At 39.4% G+C, this 19,345-nt stretch overlaps 2 protein-coding genes across 5 annotated transcripts in view; one reads left to right on the plus strand and one right to left on the minus strand.

Annotated features, from left to right (window-relative positions):
* LOC128744285 (protein Shroom) overlaps positions 1-11,378 on the plus strand; it is a 407,780-nt gene extending 396,402 nt beyond the window's left edge. For all 4 annotated transcript variants that reach the window (XM_053841143.1, XM_053841145.1, XM_053841146.1 and 1 more), the window contains 2 exons: positions 9,320-9,586; positions 9,651-11,378. In XM_053841143.1, the coding sequence (XP_053697118.1) occupies positions 9,320-9,586; positions 9,651-9,914 (531 nt within the window). In that variant the 3' untranslated portion in view covers positions 9,915-11,378. The remainder of the gene's footprint in view (positions 1-9,319; positions 9,587-9,650) is intronic.
* Positions 11,379-11,438: 60 nt separating this feature from the next.
* On the minus strand, positions 11,439-18,957 carry LOC128741094 (gamma-butyrobetaine dioxygenase-like). The gene is made up of 3 exons (XM_053836670.1): positions 18,269-18,957; positions 11,821-12,132; positions 11,439-11,763 (listed from the first exon to the last, which is right to left on the minus strand). The coding sequence occupies exons 1-3, from the start codon at positions 18,955-18,957 to the stop codon at positions 11,439-11,441; spliced, it is 1,326 nt and encodes a 441-aa protein (XP_053692645.1).
* Between the last annotated feature and the right edge of the window lie 388 nt (positions 18,958-19,345).

A 19,345-nucleotide genomic window follows, 5' to 3' on the forward strand; every position in this document is an offset into this window, starting at 1 on the left:
AGGAAATGTCATAAAAATATAACAAACTTAAATAATAAGTACCTAGTACTCGTAAAAGAGTTGAATTTTTATTTTCTGCAAGGGATTAGAAGGAAATCTCCAGGTTGATATTTAATTGTTACGGAAAGCCTTAGTTATAAATAAACCCCTTTTTTTGAAAACCAGCCGAAAGTAAAAAAGAATAAATTTCGCATGCCGTAATGTGTCAAAAATTGCCCAATTCTTTCGTCCTCTATTTTATTTGATCAAATCACATTTTGCTAACGAGCCCACACCGCTAACCTTGTTAACTTAATTAGCAGAAACACGCGGAAAAAAAGATCTTCGCCGCAAGATCACAAACAATCAAGTGAAAAGCAAGCAAAGTTACTTCAGTCAACAACCGAGCACACTACAAACGGATAGGTAGGTTCAGAACAACCGCATACTTCAAATTGTCCGGGTGAAAAGCAACTGGCCAAACAACGCGAGTGCTGGTGATAATTATGTTCAATCACCACGCGCCTCAAGTACGTACCTGCACCACCGGATCAACCGGGCCGGGCGACAGACGTCACAAATGGATCACATAGCTGAGAAAAGAATTTTGTCCGGCTGAAATTTACTGAGCCACTTTACGCACACGGTGAGACAACCGAACTCATTTGTAGTTACCTGCTAATATGCCATTAAAAATGTGATTTCCGCGCTGTTTAAAAATACCTTTTTTACATTTATATTTTTAATCTTGCCATTTCGAGGGGTTACACCGGAGCTTAAAAATATATTTTAAAACTCTCAGTCCAAATTTGTGATAAAGTTCAAAGTAAACACCAAAGTTTTGGCCTTCACCTAATTTTAGTTTTACACACATTTGATTTTTTAGGTTACTTTTCTGTCTACAGCATTGACCCCCCGTAGCACAATCGTCGAACCATTTCGATTATTCTTCAGTTTACGCGCGATTGTTTAATAACAAAAAACGTGTCTCTAGATAGCATGATGCAAGCTGATATTTACCCAAGAACTCAGCAAGTTGGCTTCAAATAGTATACATATTTGTTCAAAGCTCTCAAAAATCACCAAGCGAAACTTAGCTGAGTTCACTTTGCAAACATTTTGGGAAAACACTGGACGTATCCAAACAACGTGTGGCAATAAAATGTTCAATTATAAAAAGTCCATTATCAAATCATACATACTTGAGATGCTTGAAAGATGACCAACTCTGCCCTGTGAAAAGTGACAGTTCGAAAACCACACCAAAACGCTTCCTCTCCCACCCTCGTTTTCATCGACGCCCTTAGCGGTTACCAACCGCATTGATTCGCCCGCTTCGTCGGATCTCACGGCTGACGGTTGGTGGCAGTTTTTTATCGACCGTCGACACGTGAAGCCATACGAGCCGTTGATCTCCGTTGTCATTGCTGCCGCTGCCCGCCGCGTTAAGGAAGTAGGGTTCGGTTTACCTACCGCGCGTACCTATTCTTGCCCCCACTGTTTAGAGGCGACCAGCAGACCCGGAATCTGAAAGCAAAATTGCAATGGCAAAGATCAGTCGCGATCTGCCGACAACAGGGCAGCAAAGTCAACGGCAACAGTCGCAGCAGCAGCAGCAGTACCAACAGCAGCACCGTATCAGCAGACAAAAGAAGGAATTTTGCGCAAGAGATCAGCTGGTAAAAAAAGTAGAGCGAAAATGTTTTATTGCCAGTTCTGCTTGTTTGTTGATCGATGTGTGAATTTCGCATGGCCGGCCAATGAATGGGGAAGTGTGTTAATTCTGTTGCTTCGAGTGTGACCGATATAATTGATGGATAATTGTGCGATAAGGTTGTACGGTGGCAGTGTTATGCAAATCGTTTCTGGAAAGAAATTTGCTTAAAATGCAAACACAAATTGGTGCTTTTTGTCGATGGAGCAGCGATGGAACTTCAATATTGAAATTAAAAGATTAGGGAAATCGCTGGGTCGCTGATAAAGAGTGCAACACGGAAATCACCGGAAACTACTCCATAGGTTTCTTATGGATACTTCTTAAGCTCATTGCTTCGATCTTGCAATGATCATTTTAATGTAATCTTAAAAGAATTGAGGATGTGTTGGGATGTCATCATTAAACCGTGCGGGAGTTTCGGTATCTTCGATCATCAATCTCATTGTAAAGTATTCTAGCATTGGGGATGAAAGTTTGTACTTATCAATCAAGAATGTTTAGTTTATTTATCTGCATTACATCCGAGTCACGTCAGCGATATTATATTCTATTCTGGAAAGAAAGGAAACAACAATTCACATGACTCATTGCGCTTGCTTGGGAAGTGTTGTACATTTCTATGACAAGCACTTTGAGTACCGTTAGGGACGATACAATTTTGATAGCTCATGTCAAATAATTGATAGACAGGAGAGTGAATCTTTCATTTCCGTACGGAACGATTAAGTGAATGACATAGTGAAGAGAATATTTCTGCTGTATCTGCAAGTGTCGAAGAAAACGTAATGTTTTCATTCCACACCGTTCTCAAGACTTTTTGCAATGACAAGGTGGCATTTTAACGTAAAACTAAGTTTTTGTTTTCTACATCGGGGTGCACTTCAGAAGTAGAAGAAATAAACAAGTAACGAAAAGTTACGTTTTGCACGATTATAAATCAACCATTTTTTGAAGGTTTCAGAGACATTTGCCCTAATCGATCAGAAACTTTTCTATGCCTTGATTGATATAGAGAATGTAATAGAAAATGTCAAGAATGAACAGGTGCGGCAAACTTTTGTACAATTTCATTTACTTCGATTTTAGAAAAAAGTTACAGAATTCGATTTCATAAGTGAATGACAGAAGTTGATATCCTGAGTTATCGATTTTATCAATACCTGTTGTAAGAAGTTATTCAAAACTGCAGTCTTGCATTAAAACGTGGTAGACGGAATATTCGTGCATGTGTTGTGATGCATTCCAAGCTAGGAGCGGCTCACGACAGTGTCTGATCCGGGCGGCTATATTGAGAATTTTTTTGTCTCGGCACTAAACCCAACATGGCAGTCCAATCATGAGACTCGGTAGTGTGGAACTGGCAAGATAGCCTACCTGAACCTGCTTTACTACTAACAATCTAGAAAATTTGACTCGGAACAGTCGGCATGGACAAAGCCCACGAAATAAGGACATAGATGCTTGGTACTTGGGTGCTGCTGGAACGGTCAGAACTCCGAAAGTTCGGCATCGTGGCACTACAGAACACCTGTCGTAAAGGCGAGAAACCCAATTTTACCAAAGCGGTAGAGCTACCAACGCGCTGGGAACGGGCTTTGTAGTGATAGGCAGCATATGCAGGATTGTGTGATGGTCTGCTAGGCGATCCACGAGATGATGTGCATGTTGAGGATAAAAGGCCGTCTTTTAAACTACACCATCATAAACCGGTGATCGGGCCCCATTGCCATGCACATCGACACGAACGATAACGGCCAGCGATGCATCAACTTTGCAGCTTCCTGAGGATTGGTGATCTGAAGTACTCTCTTTCTCCACAAAGATATTCACAAAGCCACCTGGAGATCTCCTGAGCAACGCACCTAATCGACCGTATTCTCATTGATGGCCGATTTTTCTCAATCATCACCAACGTACGCTCCCTACGAGGTGCAGATATTAACTCGCACCATACGTAGGAGCAGTACATGTGCGGTCAAAACTATGAATGGTTTATACCTCTTGACAAAGCCACTCTCCTCAGTTGAACATTCGGCAATTAGACAACCCGCGAGTTGCCGAGAACTACGCGCGCCTACTGAACGGAGCTCTACCTTCCTATGTGAACCTAGGTGATTCGATCCTCGAAGACGGATGAAGCAGAATACGTTCAACAATCAATGAGGCCACAACCGCCGTGAAGTCTTCTAGCTGTTCGACACATTGAATTATCAAATTGCCATTGGCAAACTGGATAAGCTTGGCTAAGATATCCCGTTGCTGCATTGGTTCCGTTCATATCTATTCGATCGCCATCTAAAGCACCTAAAGCATATTGACTGCAGTCTCTCAGGATCGTTCACTGCTCATTCAGGAATACCACAAGGTAGCCGTCTCGGTCCTTTAATACTCCTTACCTACTTCAATGACGTCAACTGTCCGCGACTCTTGTATGCAGACGACCTCATGTTGTACTCAAAAGTTGAAAATCTGTCCGACGCCGCTGTTCTTCAGGAGGAATTATCAACCTTTGCGAAATGGTGTGTCGACAACCGCATGCTGTTAAAACCCAACAAGTGTGAAGTCATCACCTTTTCTAGAACTTCAATTAGGGTTACTACTTAAAAGCTCTTTATTGTCCTATCTAAGATATTGCTCGCAGTTTGGCATACTTACTATCAAAATGGAGTTAGCCGAATCGAATCAGTGCAGCAGAGATTCATTCGTTTCGCTCTTCGGAGACTTTCGTGGAATAACCCCTTCAAACTGCCAAGCAACAACGCTGTACTCATTGATCTAGATTGTGTTCACAAGGCCCATCGATATTTTGTGTACAATCTGTCTTCTATATATATAAGAGCGTTGTCTCTAACCAAAATCAGGTCCCACCGAGGGCGCCATATTTACATGGTAAGAATCGTCCACATTAAGCAAAGACTCAAACCAATTATACCAGATTTCATTCGAGACGAGCAAAAGTAACGTAGTTGCATCTCATTGAGTTACATAGCGTATCTCCAATTCGCTCTCAATGAAACGTGAGACGGCAAACGCAGGTTGCAGCTAGTAAATAAATAAATAAATAAATATATATGAAGTAACCTCAACCTGCCAACAAGCGATAGGGAAGAAAACAAGCTATCTAAGCATTGCCATGTGAAATTTGGTCGATGAGCACGGACTGAGTTGACTATGATCCTGAGAAGGAAAAAACGCCAGAAAGAGGATAGAGATCGTGTATCAGACACATTCCAGCGTTACGGGACATTATCCCTACTATGCGGATCGGTTCCTGTTTCATTAAATCCCTGCCATTCTAGTGTAAAATGAAGTAATCTTTTAACAACTATTTTAACAGGTATTTGCCAAAAAATTGATGAAACAGGAGGCGATTCACAGGGTGCCACGTAGGTGCTAATTGTGTCCCGTAACGCTGGAATGTGTCATTACTAGAACAACTATTGCGAGTTAATGAGTCTCCGGAAAGGACCGACTCTCGGCAAAACTATACAAAAATGGCCAATAACCAAAAGTAACGGAAGTTCACTGGATAATTTCAAAGATTTGAGAGGAGGGGTGAATGGTGTGGTTTGTCCCATCTGTAAAAATGACGATCGGCTCAATTGCTGTAATTACCGCGACATTACGCTAATCAATGCTGCCTACAAGGTGCTCTCCCAGATTTTGTTACGTCATCCATCCCCAATAGTAAAAGAATTCCTTTACTTACTTATTCACTCTCCAACAAATCCTTCAGAAATGTCGGTAGTGGACAGGCCCACGCTTCATAGTTCGTGGATTTCAAGGCAGCCTACGATACAGTCGAGCGCGAACAGTTATGCCAGATAATGCGTGTCTCGGGAAAACTTTCGAGTCTCTTGGAATCGCTCACAGGGAATATGACTGTTATTTCACATCGCTATTCAAGATGTGATCCGGCAAGCGGATACCGAGAGGGAAAAGTAACCAACTTCTAAAAACGACTAAAAACAGAGTCTAGAAGGATTGGGTTACAAAGCAATGCGTCAAAAATCAAATATAAGATTGGAAGAGGCTCCAAACAAAACTACGTTTGCCTCCAACGGACAATGACTATTAAAGGCGATGAACTAGAAGTGGTTGATGAGTTCATATATTTAGGACCTCTGGCTGCCGACAATGTTATGAGTGAAGAAATTCAACGATACATTCAAACTGGAAGTCTGGTCTACTTCTCCTTTCGTAAAACGCTCCGATCAAGAAGCTTACGCCGAAACAGAAGGCTGACGACATAAAAAACACTTATCAGACCGGTAGTCGTTTACGAACTTGAGACAGGGACTTTGCTTACGGAAGACATACGTGCACTTGCCATATATGAATATGAGGCGTAGAAATTACAAGCTACCGGCACTACTTGAAGAGATTCCCATCGTGCACCTGGCGAAAGTCGGGAGGCTACAGTAGGCCTAAAAGGATGTCAGATGGCTGTGCAGCGAAATCTGTTTTTTTTTTCAAGAATCCCACCGGACAGCACGAGGAATAGAGGGACCCAAAGTGCTAGATGATTCGGTCAGGTTAAAACCGGCTTACGTGTGTCAAAACGCTCAACATGATTGAAAACATGTAAAATAGCAGCGGTCCCGGATTGCTACCCTGAGGAACACTACACAACTCAACGAAGGTGCACGACTCAATGTTTCCCAATTTACCACAGCGTGAGAAATTCTGTAGCCACAACCGGTTACCGAGTCTACTTTGACTAGTGAGTAATCGTGGGTTCGAATCTTAGTCGATTCAGGTCATTCGATATCAAGTGACTTTAGCACGGAATTATTCTCAGGCCTATCATTACGCTTTCTTTATGTATTTTATATTACCCCGTCGAAGCCTTTTGATGCAGTGCAAAAGTAACTCTTTAAGTGCACTAGCCAAAGGAACGCAATAAATCCTTGCCAGGGACGGTTATAATTTGAGATGGGTCATTCTACATCAAGTGACCGAGAAAAAATTCAAACTTGTAATTGACCTTCTCGGATTTTTACTAAATTCGGTCAGAATGTTCGTTTTGGGTCAAAAACCAAATACCCCGAATTTGGTGCCGATTGGACTCCCCCTCCTTTTATGGGAGCCCCCCGTTTTATAAACAATTGCCTCGTTTTCGTCAAACCCGCTTATTTTCTTTTGCTTAAATCTCCGGAAGTATCAAGTCTAAAAAGACACTACTTTTACATTTAAAAAAAAATTGCCCAAGGAATTCAGTAAAAAGTATTTTTTAGCACCATTGGCACCAAATATTTTTATATTACGATTTTAAAACTAAATTTCTATTTTTCTCTCAATGAATACAATTTGATCTCAAAAATTCCAACTCCATTGTATTTCCCAGCTTTTCGTACATAAGGATCACTTATCATCACGAGGTATTCCTTGCCGATCCAGAGATACAGCGTTTTGAAGCAAGCAACCCCGAATTTCTCAAGTAAAGAGTAAAACTTTTTCATGAAGCAGTGAGTCTCTATGCAATGTAAAAATATTTTGCTCTATTGTGAAAGTATTTCCACAGTATATAGCAAAAAAATGCATAACAGTGTTGCCAAATTCCAAAATTTAAACTGAAAAGCTGGCAGCACCGTTAAGGAAAGTTTTACTATAACCTGTAAACATATTTTTACAATAGGGCAAAATATTTTTACATTGGATAGAGACTCACTGCTTCATGAAAAAGTAGTTTTGCTCTTGGTTTTACATGAGAAATTGGAGGTTGATTGTGTCAAAACGCTGCATCTCTGGATCGGCAAGGAATTCCTCGTAGGACTTAACCCTCTAACCCTAACAGGTTTCGCTTTTGGAGCTTCAGCGATTTGTTTTGAATTGACATTATGCAAAATGTGTTCAGAACAGATTTCTTGACATTTTGATATTAATATCACAACATTCTGTCTATGCATTCAAAAGTTATCATCTTTCAAATACAAAAATTCCGAAAAATTCCAAAAATAATTAATGCGCGAATATTCCCTTTTTTACTTTTGAAGAAAAAGAACGTCTAGAACAAAATGATTGACCTAAACAATTTTTCTATGAGTAAATTTCATGTTTTTTTTTTCAATTTTGTAATATATCCGAATTCAAAAAAATATCAGGGTAGAGCGTTAGGCATGAAAAACGAAAAAGAGAAATTGCACTTTTTCTTATCAGGCGCTCCTCCAGATAATTATTTTTGCATGAAAATCAGAACTCTTTTGAGTGCATTTTCATGATAAAATAGTCATTAGCTTGATCGCATCGTTTTTACGATGCTGCCCGTTAGAGGGTTAAATTTCCAACTAGAACCATAACAAATTAAATCTAACGGAGAAAAAAGTTGCCTATATTGCGTTTTTATTTTGAAAGGCCAAAAATAATAATTGGAAAACATTGTTCATGACCATGATTGATTGAATATTATTATATTATGACGAAGCTTACCCAAGTAACAATTTAGGTTTTATTACATTCTTATGATGGGTTTTATGATCAAAACTGAACCGTAGTAAAAACGAAATAAAACGCATATTGCTCATATTGGGTATTTTGCTCAACGTTAAACCAGGATATCTCCGAAACACATCCAAGAGGAGCAAGGTGGGTAAAGTAGATCTAGCTTTGTAGGAAGGGTAAACCACACTCACACAAGCACGCATAAAATTTAATAAGCATATCGCTCATTCAATAGCGATTATTGCGAAAAAATGCAGTGCATGTTATATATCAAACTCCGCAAATATTGCAATCGACATCACAATAGATCAACGTTACTGGTCGCAGTGATGAGTCCATACAGGGAAAAAAGGTCCTTATCTTGACGATCTTACTGATCTGTATCTTCTTCAAATTCGTAGCATTTTAGCATGGCACATCGTAGCTTCCAAAGCACTTCTGGAATTCATTTTTATCGTTTTATGAATAAACGATCGACACTCTCGTGTTTGGCAACAATATTTGACTATAAAATTGTACTCATTAAGAAATTATGCACAACACTGATTTCTTAGAGAAACTTCAACTGATTTAAAGGCTCATATGTAATTATAAGTAAAAGGTATAACGTTTCAGGGGTTACATCACCATGAATAGAAACGTAAAAATTATGCAACTTCATCTCTTTGTAAAGACTATAATCAACGCTGGCGATCTTAGTTGCAAGCAAAAGGAATCATTTTCCAACACACACGATTCTGTGTAATTATTGCGCACAATTAACGCAGATTATGAAGACATATTTTTATTATTCCAAAGGCCCACCACCAAAGAAGTACTAACTTCCTAGTGATAGTAAAACAAGTGCAATAACTTTCAAACCTACCATTAGACAGACCTCTCAGTAGACAGAGCTATCTATCAGCTTTCTCATCATCGTACGTACGTGCATTAAATGCGCAAATTAGTTTTCTCATTGTTTCCTCATTTAAAGTGATTGTCTTGTACACATTTATTTTTAGCATACTTTTGACGCTGTGACTTTTGACGCAATGCAAAAATTGGTCGTTGAACAATCGCACATTGGTTCCAAATCGGAATCATTTCGCGTGGCCAGAACTTGGCTATGTCATATCAATCCAGAATTTTGTATTTGTTTAAATATCTGATTCTGTAATTATTCTTCGTATCGCCCCACAACAGGAGGAACTGGTCCAGCGGCTCGGCAAAAAGTTACTAGTCCTGTCGAACGAGCAAACGAGCATCGCGGAGGAAAGCAACGCCAACGATATGCTCGGCAACGACGTCGCGCTCAAGGTCGCCCAGAAGGTCCGGCCGACCGATGCGTCCAAGTTCCGGTCCTACGTCGACGACGTCGGCTACATTACGATGCTGCTGCTCTCGCTGTCCGGCCGGTTGGCCCGAACGGACAACGCCCTGCACAATATTGACGATTCTCATCCAGATAAGGTCAGTTTGATGTTTTCGTTCACCAATTTTGAATTGCCCTAATCCATTTTTCCGCATTTCGCAGAAAATCCTCGAAGCCAAACGGGACCGGCTGCTGGAGCAGTTGGACGAAGCCAAGCAGCTGAAGGACGACATCGACCGGCGCGGTGCAATCATCTCCAAGATCCTGGAGAAGGCGCTAACCATCGAGGAGTACGCGGACTACGATTATTTCATCAACATGAAGGCGAAGCTGATCGTAGACTCGCGCGAGATTGCGGACAAAATCAAACTAGGCGAGGAGCAGTTGGCCGCCCTCAAGGACACCCTGGTGCAGAGCGAATGCTGACCAGCCACGTGAGCCGCTCCACCTTCTCTTTTTTTCTGTACATAATCCTCCCACTAGCGGTGCCTACAGATTTACGTGTTTTATGTCCGTAGTTTATTAAGCAAAACTAGCATTTAAGCATCTAAAATGGTTAACTCTTCGAACCGGCTGCTGCCAGAAGAGGTAAAATATTATTCGATCGGCTGTTGAGTAGGAACTAAAAAAAAGTAGAATACTTCTGGAAGTAAGAAGCCCACCTTCTCAGTTGGACTCTCAAACATATGTGTACATTCTGTAGATAGTAGCTAGTAAACCTTACGTGTGCATCCGTATGAACTGCAAAATTTATTCGGCTACCAACCAATCTACCAAACAAAATCAAAGAAACACTCATCCTTTTAGGCCAAAAAAAGAAAAACAAATTCTACCGAACACGACTTGGATGCGTCGTCAGACGGCGAACGTCAGGCCGTCCCTGACCGGCGGCATTTGAATTCGACTAGCTGTTAAGTGAATTTTTTAGAGCTATTTGATAAGGCAGAAAGTTCTTGCATTTCAATGTATGATGTTGAAATTCAAAGAGTTTTTTAAGTGCACTCTGTTTTCAGTGTTTTGTTTTCCTTTTCCGTTTGTTTTTTTGCACCACCTTGAACGTTTGGCCTTGATTTACGTCCTGTGGTTTCTTTTTCTTCTTTGTTTTTTTTTTTCTTGGTGGATGGCTCTACTAATCGTTTTTCCAACAACTTTCCGTCGTCGTTCTCCGATGTGTGCCGTGCCTTACTTTTAGTACTGAACGTCGTTCGTCACTTTAACCAAATGAACGAAATTTGGTTCAAATGTGAACTGCCTTGATGTGGGTTTTTTTGGGGTGAAAGAAACCACTGCCTCTAGTTATCACTGCAGCCTATGCCACATCGTATCATAGTATTGTCGATCAAAACAAAAAAAGAATTAAACCAGCAATAATAGTTGTCGGCTTTTCTGTGGGGACCATGTTTCGGTCCTGGTGCTAAAGCACTTCCATTATTAATATTCGCGCTTCGTTTTAAGTTGATGCAAACAGTAAACACAACACCGCAATGAATTTCTAGGTATTAGATAAACAATTTATTCTATTGTTAGTCTGTGTACACTTTCCTTATTAGCTATCTAGTTAGATAATCATTATCCGAATCGTCAGTAAAACAAGTACATATCTAGATCTATTAGTTAAGCTGTAGGCAAATCGTGGAAAAAATTTAAAAAATTTAATGTGATGTTACTTACAAGACAAACTATATTATTTACGACTTTTTATGTGTATTCTCCTAGAGCGTAGAATCTATTATTATCAGAGTATCAATCGACGTTCTGTCCAAGCCTGTCTTTTATATGTGTGCAAACTGACTAAACGTAGTTTCTCGATTGAATTGTGTCAAAAACAAGTGTGTTCCGCACTTGCTACTTAACAATCTTCGCTGTGTCAAGAAATAATAAAAATATATTTGCTTGAAAAAAACTGAAAAAAAATTAACTTTTAGGCAGTCCGTGTTCCGTCGTCTTAAATCACAGGCCGTTTTTCAGAGCCATTCCTTTCAGCACTCGCCACCTGGAGTAGATCTCATCCCAGTCGAGGAAAGCACCGACGACATGCCGAGTGTTGGCCACCGTATCGGTGTAACCGGTTCGACCGTGCAGCATTCGAACGTTGCTGAACGCCAGTATGTCTCCGGGGGAGGTCTTAAAGCGAACCGCTTCCTGATGGATCAGTCGAACAAAGTGCGCCAGCGCACGATACCAACCGTCAACCTCGGCCAGCGGAACATTGAAGAAACTGTCCCTCTGCGGAATGCTGTGATTGATTCGTTCTACCTTTCCATCGCGACCAATGCTGGAAGAGTGTTTCCGTTAAAATCTTATTACGAGAAAAACAAGAAAACCAACAAACCATATCACCGGTGCTCGGTAGATGCTGTGAAATTGCCGACCCTCATCCTCGCCAAGGTCGCTCCAGTTGACGAGAGTTTCACTCAGTGCCTTAAACTCGACCGGATACTCGCTGCGCATCCGGTCCGCGACGTAAAATGCATCGCACAGTAGATTGCGCCCTCCCTGGACTTTTTCCGTTTGAACCAGACAGTGCAGCAGATTGCACCCCGGCAGATAGTCATAGTAGGGAAGATCGGTGTGCATCTGCAGCGGAGCCGACAGGTACGCCACGTTGCTTGTGCCCTCCTTGGCCTTGATTATGTACTCTTCTCTGTGGAGGATTTTGTTTGAACATTTTTTTTAAAATGAAGCCTACGTTTGATGATTTTTATGATGAGAATATAAGTATGAACGAAATCAACGAGCAAGATAGTAAGTACTGAAACTGGCATAGGCCTTGATGGCAATCAGCTTAGTTGATCTTCAATTAAATTAAAGGTGACATTTTCTGAAAGGTGAGGTGAGATTTTTTGAATTGAAGCGACAACAAGATTCATTCAATACAATGCAATTGCTATCAAATTGAAGTAAACTAGAAACTCTGAGAACAGAATTTAATTGCATTAGACCTATCTAATGGATAGGCGTTCAGAAACTTCATCACAATGTGCTTCAAAGATCAGATCAGATGGGACTATTTGGGACGGGACGAGCTATTTTACAGACTATTCAGCATTATACGTATATTTGTTATTCTACTCATGGGCCTCATGGGCACAATAAACAAGAGAAGTTTAAAGCAAATTTTACTTTTTGCTGGAAAATTGTCCCGGAACAACTATTAATTGTCGACCAGAAAGCAATATATTGAAATTTTTCCCATGATCCCACATGATTTTGCCGACCTTTTGATGTAATTTTCTGTCATCTTGGAAGAAAATATACAGTCAGTCCACAATCATGGGTCACACACAATTATGGGTCATTTTAGCTTTAGCTGCTAATTTCTGTTAAAATATCACCTAATGATTGATCAAATTGTTAGTGCTACTTATAAGTAACAACTTTATCAATCAATTAGTATAATATTCACGTATTAATTGGCAGAAAAAGCAAAAATGACCCATAATTGTGTGTGAGCCATGATTGTGGACTGACTGTACATTTACTGTGTACAATAAGAAAATTAATTAAAGTCCAATTTCTTGCTTTACTTTCGTGTCTAATTTCACGTTGATTCAAAGTTCAATTCCAACTTCCACTTTTCATCTGTTGATTTTTGAAGTTTGTCTTTTGACTTTTAATTTTTAATACTCGACTTTGGACTTTCGTCTTTTGATTTTTGCGTTTTGACCTTTGCCTTTCGGGTTTTGACGTTGAACTTTTACGTTTTGAAAGCCTAAAAGCGTTGGCTAAGCAGAGCAGAGGAGCGTTTGGTGCTAAAAATGTTACACTGAATACTGGGAAAGTTTCGATCTGCGGCTAAAAATATTGGGTTAGTTTGTGGCAGTGGGACTCCAACCCACAATTTCTCGATTAGTACTCGAGTGCTATACGCATTTAAACTATACCACACCCATGTATTACTTAGTCTCAGATCTAGTTTTGTCCCTACCAGTCCAAGCATTCCATCTTTCGCACACATACGCTCCCCCGGCGACGATTATTATTTGTAATATGACTGCTCTTTGCTTCTACTAGCGAGAAGATAAACGATTATCGACTGCTGTAGAAGCTAACAGTCTGGTGCTTATCGTCGGCGAGGCACAACGGTGTAAAACCACAAATAATAACCGTCACCGGTGAAGCGTATGTGTGCGAAAGATGGAATGCTTGGACTGGTAGGGACAAAACTAGATCTGAGACTAATTAATACATAGCAAAGCCATGGGTTTATACCGTCTTTAGACATTACTCTTCTTTATCGACCGACTTCGCAGCCGGCTGTTAGAGTACAGGAAAATTACGGGGCCAGTGCAACGATCCTATTGACTCTAACTAGCAAGCACCGCCTAGCCGAGATTCGAACATACGACGACTAGCTTGTTAGACCAGCATCGTACCTCGAAGCTAACTGGGCGGGTGTGCTAACTAATTAATACATGAGTGTGGTATAGTTTAAATGCGTAAAGCACTCGAGTACTAATCGAGAAATTGTGGGTTGGAGTCCCACTGCCACAAACTAACCCAATATTTTTAGTCGCAGATCGAAACTTTCCCAGTATTCAGTCTAACATTTTTTGCACCAAACGCTCCTCTGCTTTAAACAACATAGAGTTTACGTTTGACCGCGGAAAAGTCAGTAACAGTTAAACAAAAATAAAAAGAGAAAAAAATGTGGAAGAGAAAAAAATGAGGGAAAACGAAGCAAAAAACGGGATGACGGACAGAAAAAGATGAAGAAGGGAAGAGAAAACAAGGAAAAACCATAAAGAAAACTATCAAAATAGGTTAAATGAACAGAAAAAGAGGACAAACGAGAAAAAAGGAGAAAAAACGGGATAGAAAAGAAGGAAACGAAAATGAAAAAATATGGTAGCAGAAAAATGGAACGGAAGAGGAAAAATGGGCCCAAAAACGAGGAAAAACGGAGCAAAGAAGACAAAGAACGGACATGAACAATTAGGACTCAGGAAAAAAACGAAAAACGGGTCAAGAAAAAAATAAATAAGGAACAGATGTAGAGGAAAGAACGAACAGAAAAAGGGAAAAACGAGAGAAAGAGAGGGAAAACTAGACAAGAAATGAAAACTGAGTACAAAAGGGAAAAAATAGCGAAAGGGAAAAAGAAACCCGATAGAGGAAACGAAGAAAAAGGGAAAAAAGAACAAGTGGGATATAAAAGCAGAAAAATGAGAGAAAAAACGGGAAAATGAGAGAGAAAAATAAGAAAAGAAAGACAGGAAAAACGGACTAAATAGAAAGATAAAACGCAAAAGAAAAAGACGCAAAACGGGAGATAAAAAAAGGAAATTGTGGCGGACTGAAAAAAAGGAAGCTCAAAACAAAATAATGATACAAAAAAGATAAGAAAATGGGGCACCAAAAAGAGGAAAATGGTACCGACGAAGACGAAAAACGAGAAGGAAAAGACGAAAACTGGAAACGATTAAAAGCAAAAAGAGAAAACTGGGGAAAAAACTAATAAAACATGAGATAAACATGACTGAATAAAAAGAAAACAATGGGACTGCAAACTATGGACAACGAAACAATAGAACAGAAAACGAAAGAGGAGAAATGGAAGAAAAGTGAGAGCAAAAATAAAAAACGGGATTGAAAAGGAGAAAAATCGATACTAAAAGTGGAAACTGGAACTGGAAAAGAGAAAAAACCGGAAAAGAAAAGTTTGAAGTAAAACTTCAAGTTCAAATTAGCCCAAATTCAAACTTAATTTATTGTCCAATGCCAAGATCAATTTCAAGTTCAGTTGCATATCCGATTTTAAGGCCAATTTTAAATCCAATTTAATTCCAATTTAATTAGGTTCAATTTTAAGTCAAATTTACTCTGATTTTAAGTACAATTTGAATTTCAATTTCAAATTTCAAATTTTATTTCAGGCGTAATCACTAGTCCTATCTATGTCAAATTTCAAGTCAAATTTAACTTTAATTTTTAATCCAATTCCAGGTCTAATTCAATTCCAATTCCAAATAAAAACTTCAAATTCTGCTTTAACCCTCTAACGGGCAACACCGTAAAAACGATGCGATCAAGCTATTGACTATTTTATCATGAAAGTACACACAAAAAAACCTTAGGTTCTGATTTTCATGCAAAAATAATTATCTGGAGGAGCGCCAGGTAAGAAAAAGTCCAATTTCTCCTTTTCTTTTTTCATGTCTAACACTCTGCCCAGATATTTTTTCAATTCAGATATATTACAAAATTAAAATAATGCATGAGATTTACTCATAGAAAAATTGTTTAGGTCAATCATTTTGTTCTAGATGTCCTTTTCCTTCAAAAGTAAAAAAGGGAATATTCGCGCATTAGTTATTTTCGGAATTTTTCGGAATTTTTGTTTTTGAAAAATGATAACTTTTGAATGCATGGTCAGAATGTTATGATATTAGTATCAAAATGTCAAGAAATCTGTTATGAACACATTTTGCATATTGACAATTAAAAACAAATTTCGTATGCGGCTCTGGAGCTCCAAAAGCGAAGGCCGTCTCTAGACGGTGTTACCCGTTAGAGGGTTAAGTCCGATTTCATGTCCAATAAATCCAAGTAAATCTTCAAGTCCGAATTGGTTTCAGTTCAAAGCCTAATTGCTAGTCCAGTTTCAACTTTGATTTTAACTCCAATTGCACTCGAATGTCCGAAAAGTTCAACTGAATCGCTACCCTACGATCTTTCCGTTTTGTCGGGCCAAAACATTTTTTTCTGAAAGGTAGGGTGCCCCACCTTTTTTTTATGTCTAGGCTCGCCAGAGGTATAAATCGCTTATTTTGTTGTTTTGACTTTTAGTTGTTTTCCTTCCCTTTCCTTTTTCACTATTTTGTATTCTGAATTTCGTCTTTTAATTTTTGATATTTGACTTTTGGTTTTTGAAATTTAACTTCGGACATTTCATTTATGAATTCATACTTTTTATTGTTACGACTCTTAATTTTTTGGTTGTAATACAACTTTTTATCATTTTTAATATTGACTTATACTGGTCAAGTTAATTTATACTTCTTACTAGGCAGTAAATGCGTTACAATTAGGTCGTGACTACTTTATCCATCTCGTTCCACATGACAGCACCGTCCTTAATTATAGCCATCCCTGGCGGAGCTAACCAGTGCATTTAACTATAACAGTCTTATTTGCACTGTCAATACTTCTTATCGGGATAATATAGTATTCAGCATGAAGGAAGGTGATGAGGGGCCTGAGAATAAACCCATGCTGAAGTCACGAATGGCCTGATTCTATTAAGTTTCGAACCCACGACCATTCGCTTGTCAAAGCTTGATCCGCAGACCAAAATCTTTCATTCGGCGGACAAAGTTTCATAAGTATTTCTTATAAGCCAAGTTAAGGTGCGTTTGGGTGAATTTTGTTCTGTTTTAACATACTTATGAATCAAAGTTGGCGCGAGTAATTAAAGGTTAAGACAAATTTCAAATAAAATTTCAAGTTAGAGTAAGAATTCAAATTCAAGCTCTAAATTTAATATATAGCCAAGCGCAATTTTATGTCTAATTTAAAGATTAATTACAAGTACACTGATAGTCTAGGATAGGGCCCGTTATCTATAATATTTAATTTAATGTAACAAAACAAAACAAAATTCTCGTGATGTAACTCGGAAAATCTTAAGATATATGATTTTGAATGGTCGCCAATGATTATAAACAACTTTGTCGCGATAATAGAATAAGAGCGGTCTAAATTGTAACAAAAGGTAATTGATCGTATGTCGTTTTAATATTTTTTTGTGCCGGCACAGTACTTGGGATGTCTCACGGAGAATTCTACATATTTTCCTGGTTAGCTAAGAAACGTGGTGCTCGAGCCCAAGATGCTAAATTTATATACATTTTCAGAAAATATTATTTACTCTCACTCTGCGATGTTTGGTTCCTGAGATATACAAATGTTTAGGAGCATTGAGTTTTCAAGCCATAACTATAGAACAACAAAATAACGCTATGAAATTTTAGTCACTAAAATATCTTGAATTGGCAAATAAAAAAAAATATTTCAATTTTCTTTTAAGAATTAGAATATATGGTTCTTCCGATATTTTTTAAAAGAATTGCATCGTCGTGGAAAGTTTTGTGAAACACAGTTTCCAACTTATATTATTCTTGGATTGCTGAGAAAATTTTCTTGCACATCCAACAGAAAATATTTGTTTTACAGCGCTTGGTTCAGGTTATACAAACCTCTGAAACAAGTAATTTTCGAAGTGATAAAAAATTTTAGATTTTTTTTAAATTTTGTCTTCATTAATAAGTCCGTAAACAATTCCCGTATACAAAATTTCATGAAAGTCTTAGACCTTTCAGCAAAAACTTGTCCGATAATTATTAACCTTTCGTTACTCGCGCCAACTTCGATTTAATGGCATGCTAAAAACCTAACAGAATTCACTCGAATATTAATGCCACTTGGAGACAAACTTATGAAACTTTTTCCACCTTTTAAAAGATCTTGGTCTGCGGATCTACTTTACTGAAAGCAGTAATTTTCTTTATTGCTGGAATCCCGAGATATACAGAGATAAAGTTAACAGTTTACAGGCGTTGTACAAAAACAACAGCGCGAGTAATGGAGGGTTAAAAATCCTTAGAATCGATATCTTATTGCGTTGGATTGGTCCGCGAGGCACTAAAATTCTTAGGTGTATTATTGATTTCACTTTCGTATTAAAATATTCCAAACTGAGCTGATTGCTATACTATGCATTACTAAATTCTCCGAAACTTTATCATCGCCTTCAAGCTAGAAAAGAATAATCGTCTCACCCATAGTGCGTTTTCCTAATAAAGCCAACCCGTTCGGCCAACCGGCGACATTCCTGCTCGTCCAGCGGCGCACCATGGATCATCACCACACCGTAGTAAATCAACGCTTCGACCCACTCGAGCAACGCTGCATTACAATTAATCACATCCTTGTACTGAAAATGCTTCAAAACCTGCTGAAACTGATCCTTGCTCCATAGCTTCGGTGCTGGCCGGTACCAATCCTCCGAATACTGGCGACAATTTTCCTGGCTAAAATTCCTCTCCATCAACCACTCACTCGTGAACTCCGATCGATGGCCATCGCTCCAAGCGATTACCAATTTAGTGCCATCCGGCGATAGCGTGACACTCTGCGGACACTGAGCAGCTTCCACGTCGAACAGCTCCCAGTCGTGAATGCGGCTGTAGGACTTCTGATGGAAACACTTCGAACACTGGCAGTTATCGCGCAACCAAACAAGCGGGAACTCCAATCGCTGGCCGTCGCTGGCGAATTCCACTACTAGATGACGATGTGTTTGGTCGGGTTCGTTGCGGGAGGGCTGATAAGCTTGTACCATAACACCCGCCGTACGAATAGGTTCGGCTAACTTTGTTGCACTAGCGCTAGCGGCTTTCCGTAGATCGGACTGCGTGTGGTAGCGAGCAGTTTTTGAGCTTAAATTTCGATTAAATCCCGACGACATTGGCAGAAATAACGCCTCTAATTTATTCGTAGGGGCAACACGCCGACAAAGAATCCAAGATCTTAAAAACTTAGAAGACATGACGATGCAAACTTGATTATAACTATCGGCTCAAGCCTCGGAGGGTACACGTATTGGTCGGGTTACAGCTTGACTGGTACTAACGGCCAAGCGGTTGTCGTTGGTCTGAAGAAAATTTCTTCTTCTGATGTTCCTATCAACAATCGTCGCTCGTGCCATGTGAACGATCAGACCATATTGTGGCCGGTTTTCAGCCAATCATTCGAAAAAGCGGTTTCGTTTTGTTGTCGAATGCTAAGAAAAGAACATCACGCCACCACCGACCGGCCGCACCGGTGCCGGTAGGTAGCTAAAACCCTCTACTGTA

The sequence above is a fragment of the Sabethes cyaneus genome, chromosome 3 (genome assembly GCF_943734655.1).
Source record: "Sabethes cyaneus chromosome 3, idSabCyanKW18_F2, whole genome shotgun sequence".
Taxonomy (NCBI): Eukaryota; Metazoa; Arthropoda; class Insecta; order Diptera; family Culicidae; genus Sabethes; species Sabethes cyaneus.

Coding starts and splice junctions, on each gene's coding strand:
- LOC128741094 (XM_053836670.1), bottom strand. CDS start 18,957: ATGTCGTCGGGATTTAATCGAAATTTAAGCTCAAAAACTGCTCGCTAC. Junction 12,133..18,268: donor ATTAGGAAAACGCACTATGG/GTGAGACGATTA, acceptor AATCCTCCACAG/AGAAGAGTACATAATCAAGG. Junction 11,764..11,820: donor TACCGAGCACCGGTGATATG/GTTTGTTGGTTT, acceptor ACACTCTTCCAG/CATTGGTCGCGATGGAAAGG.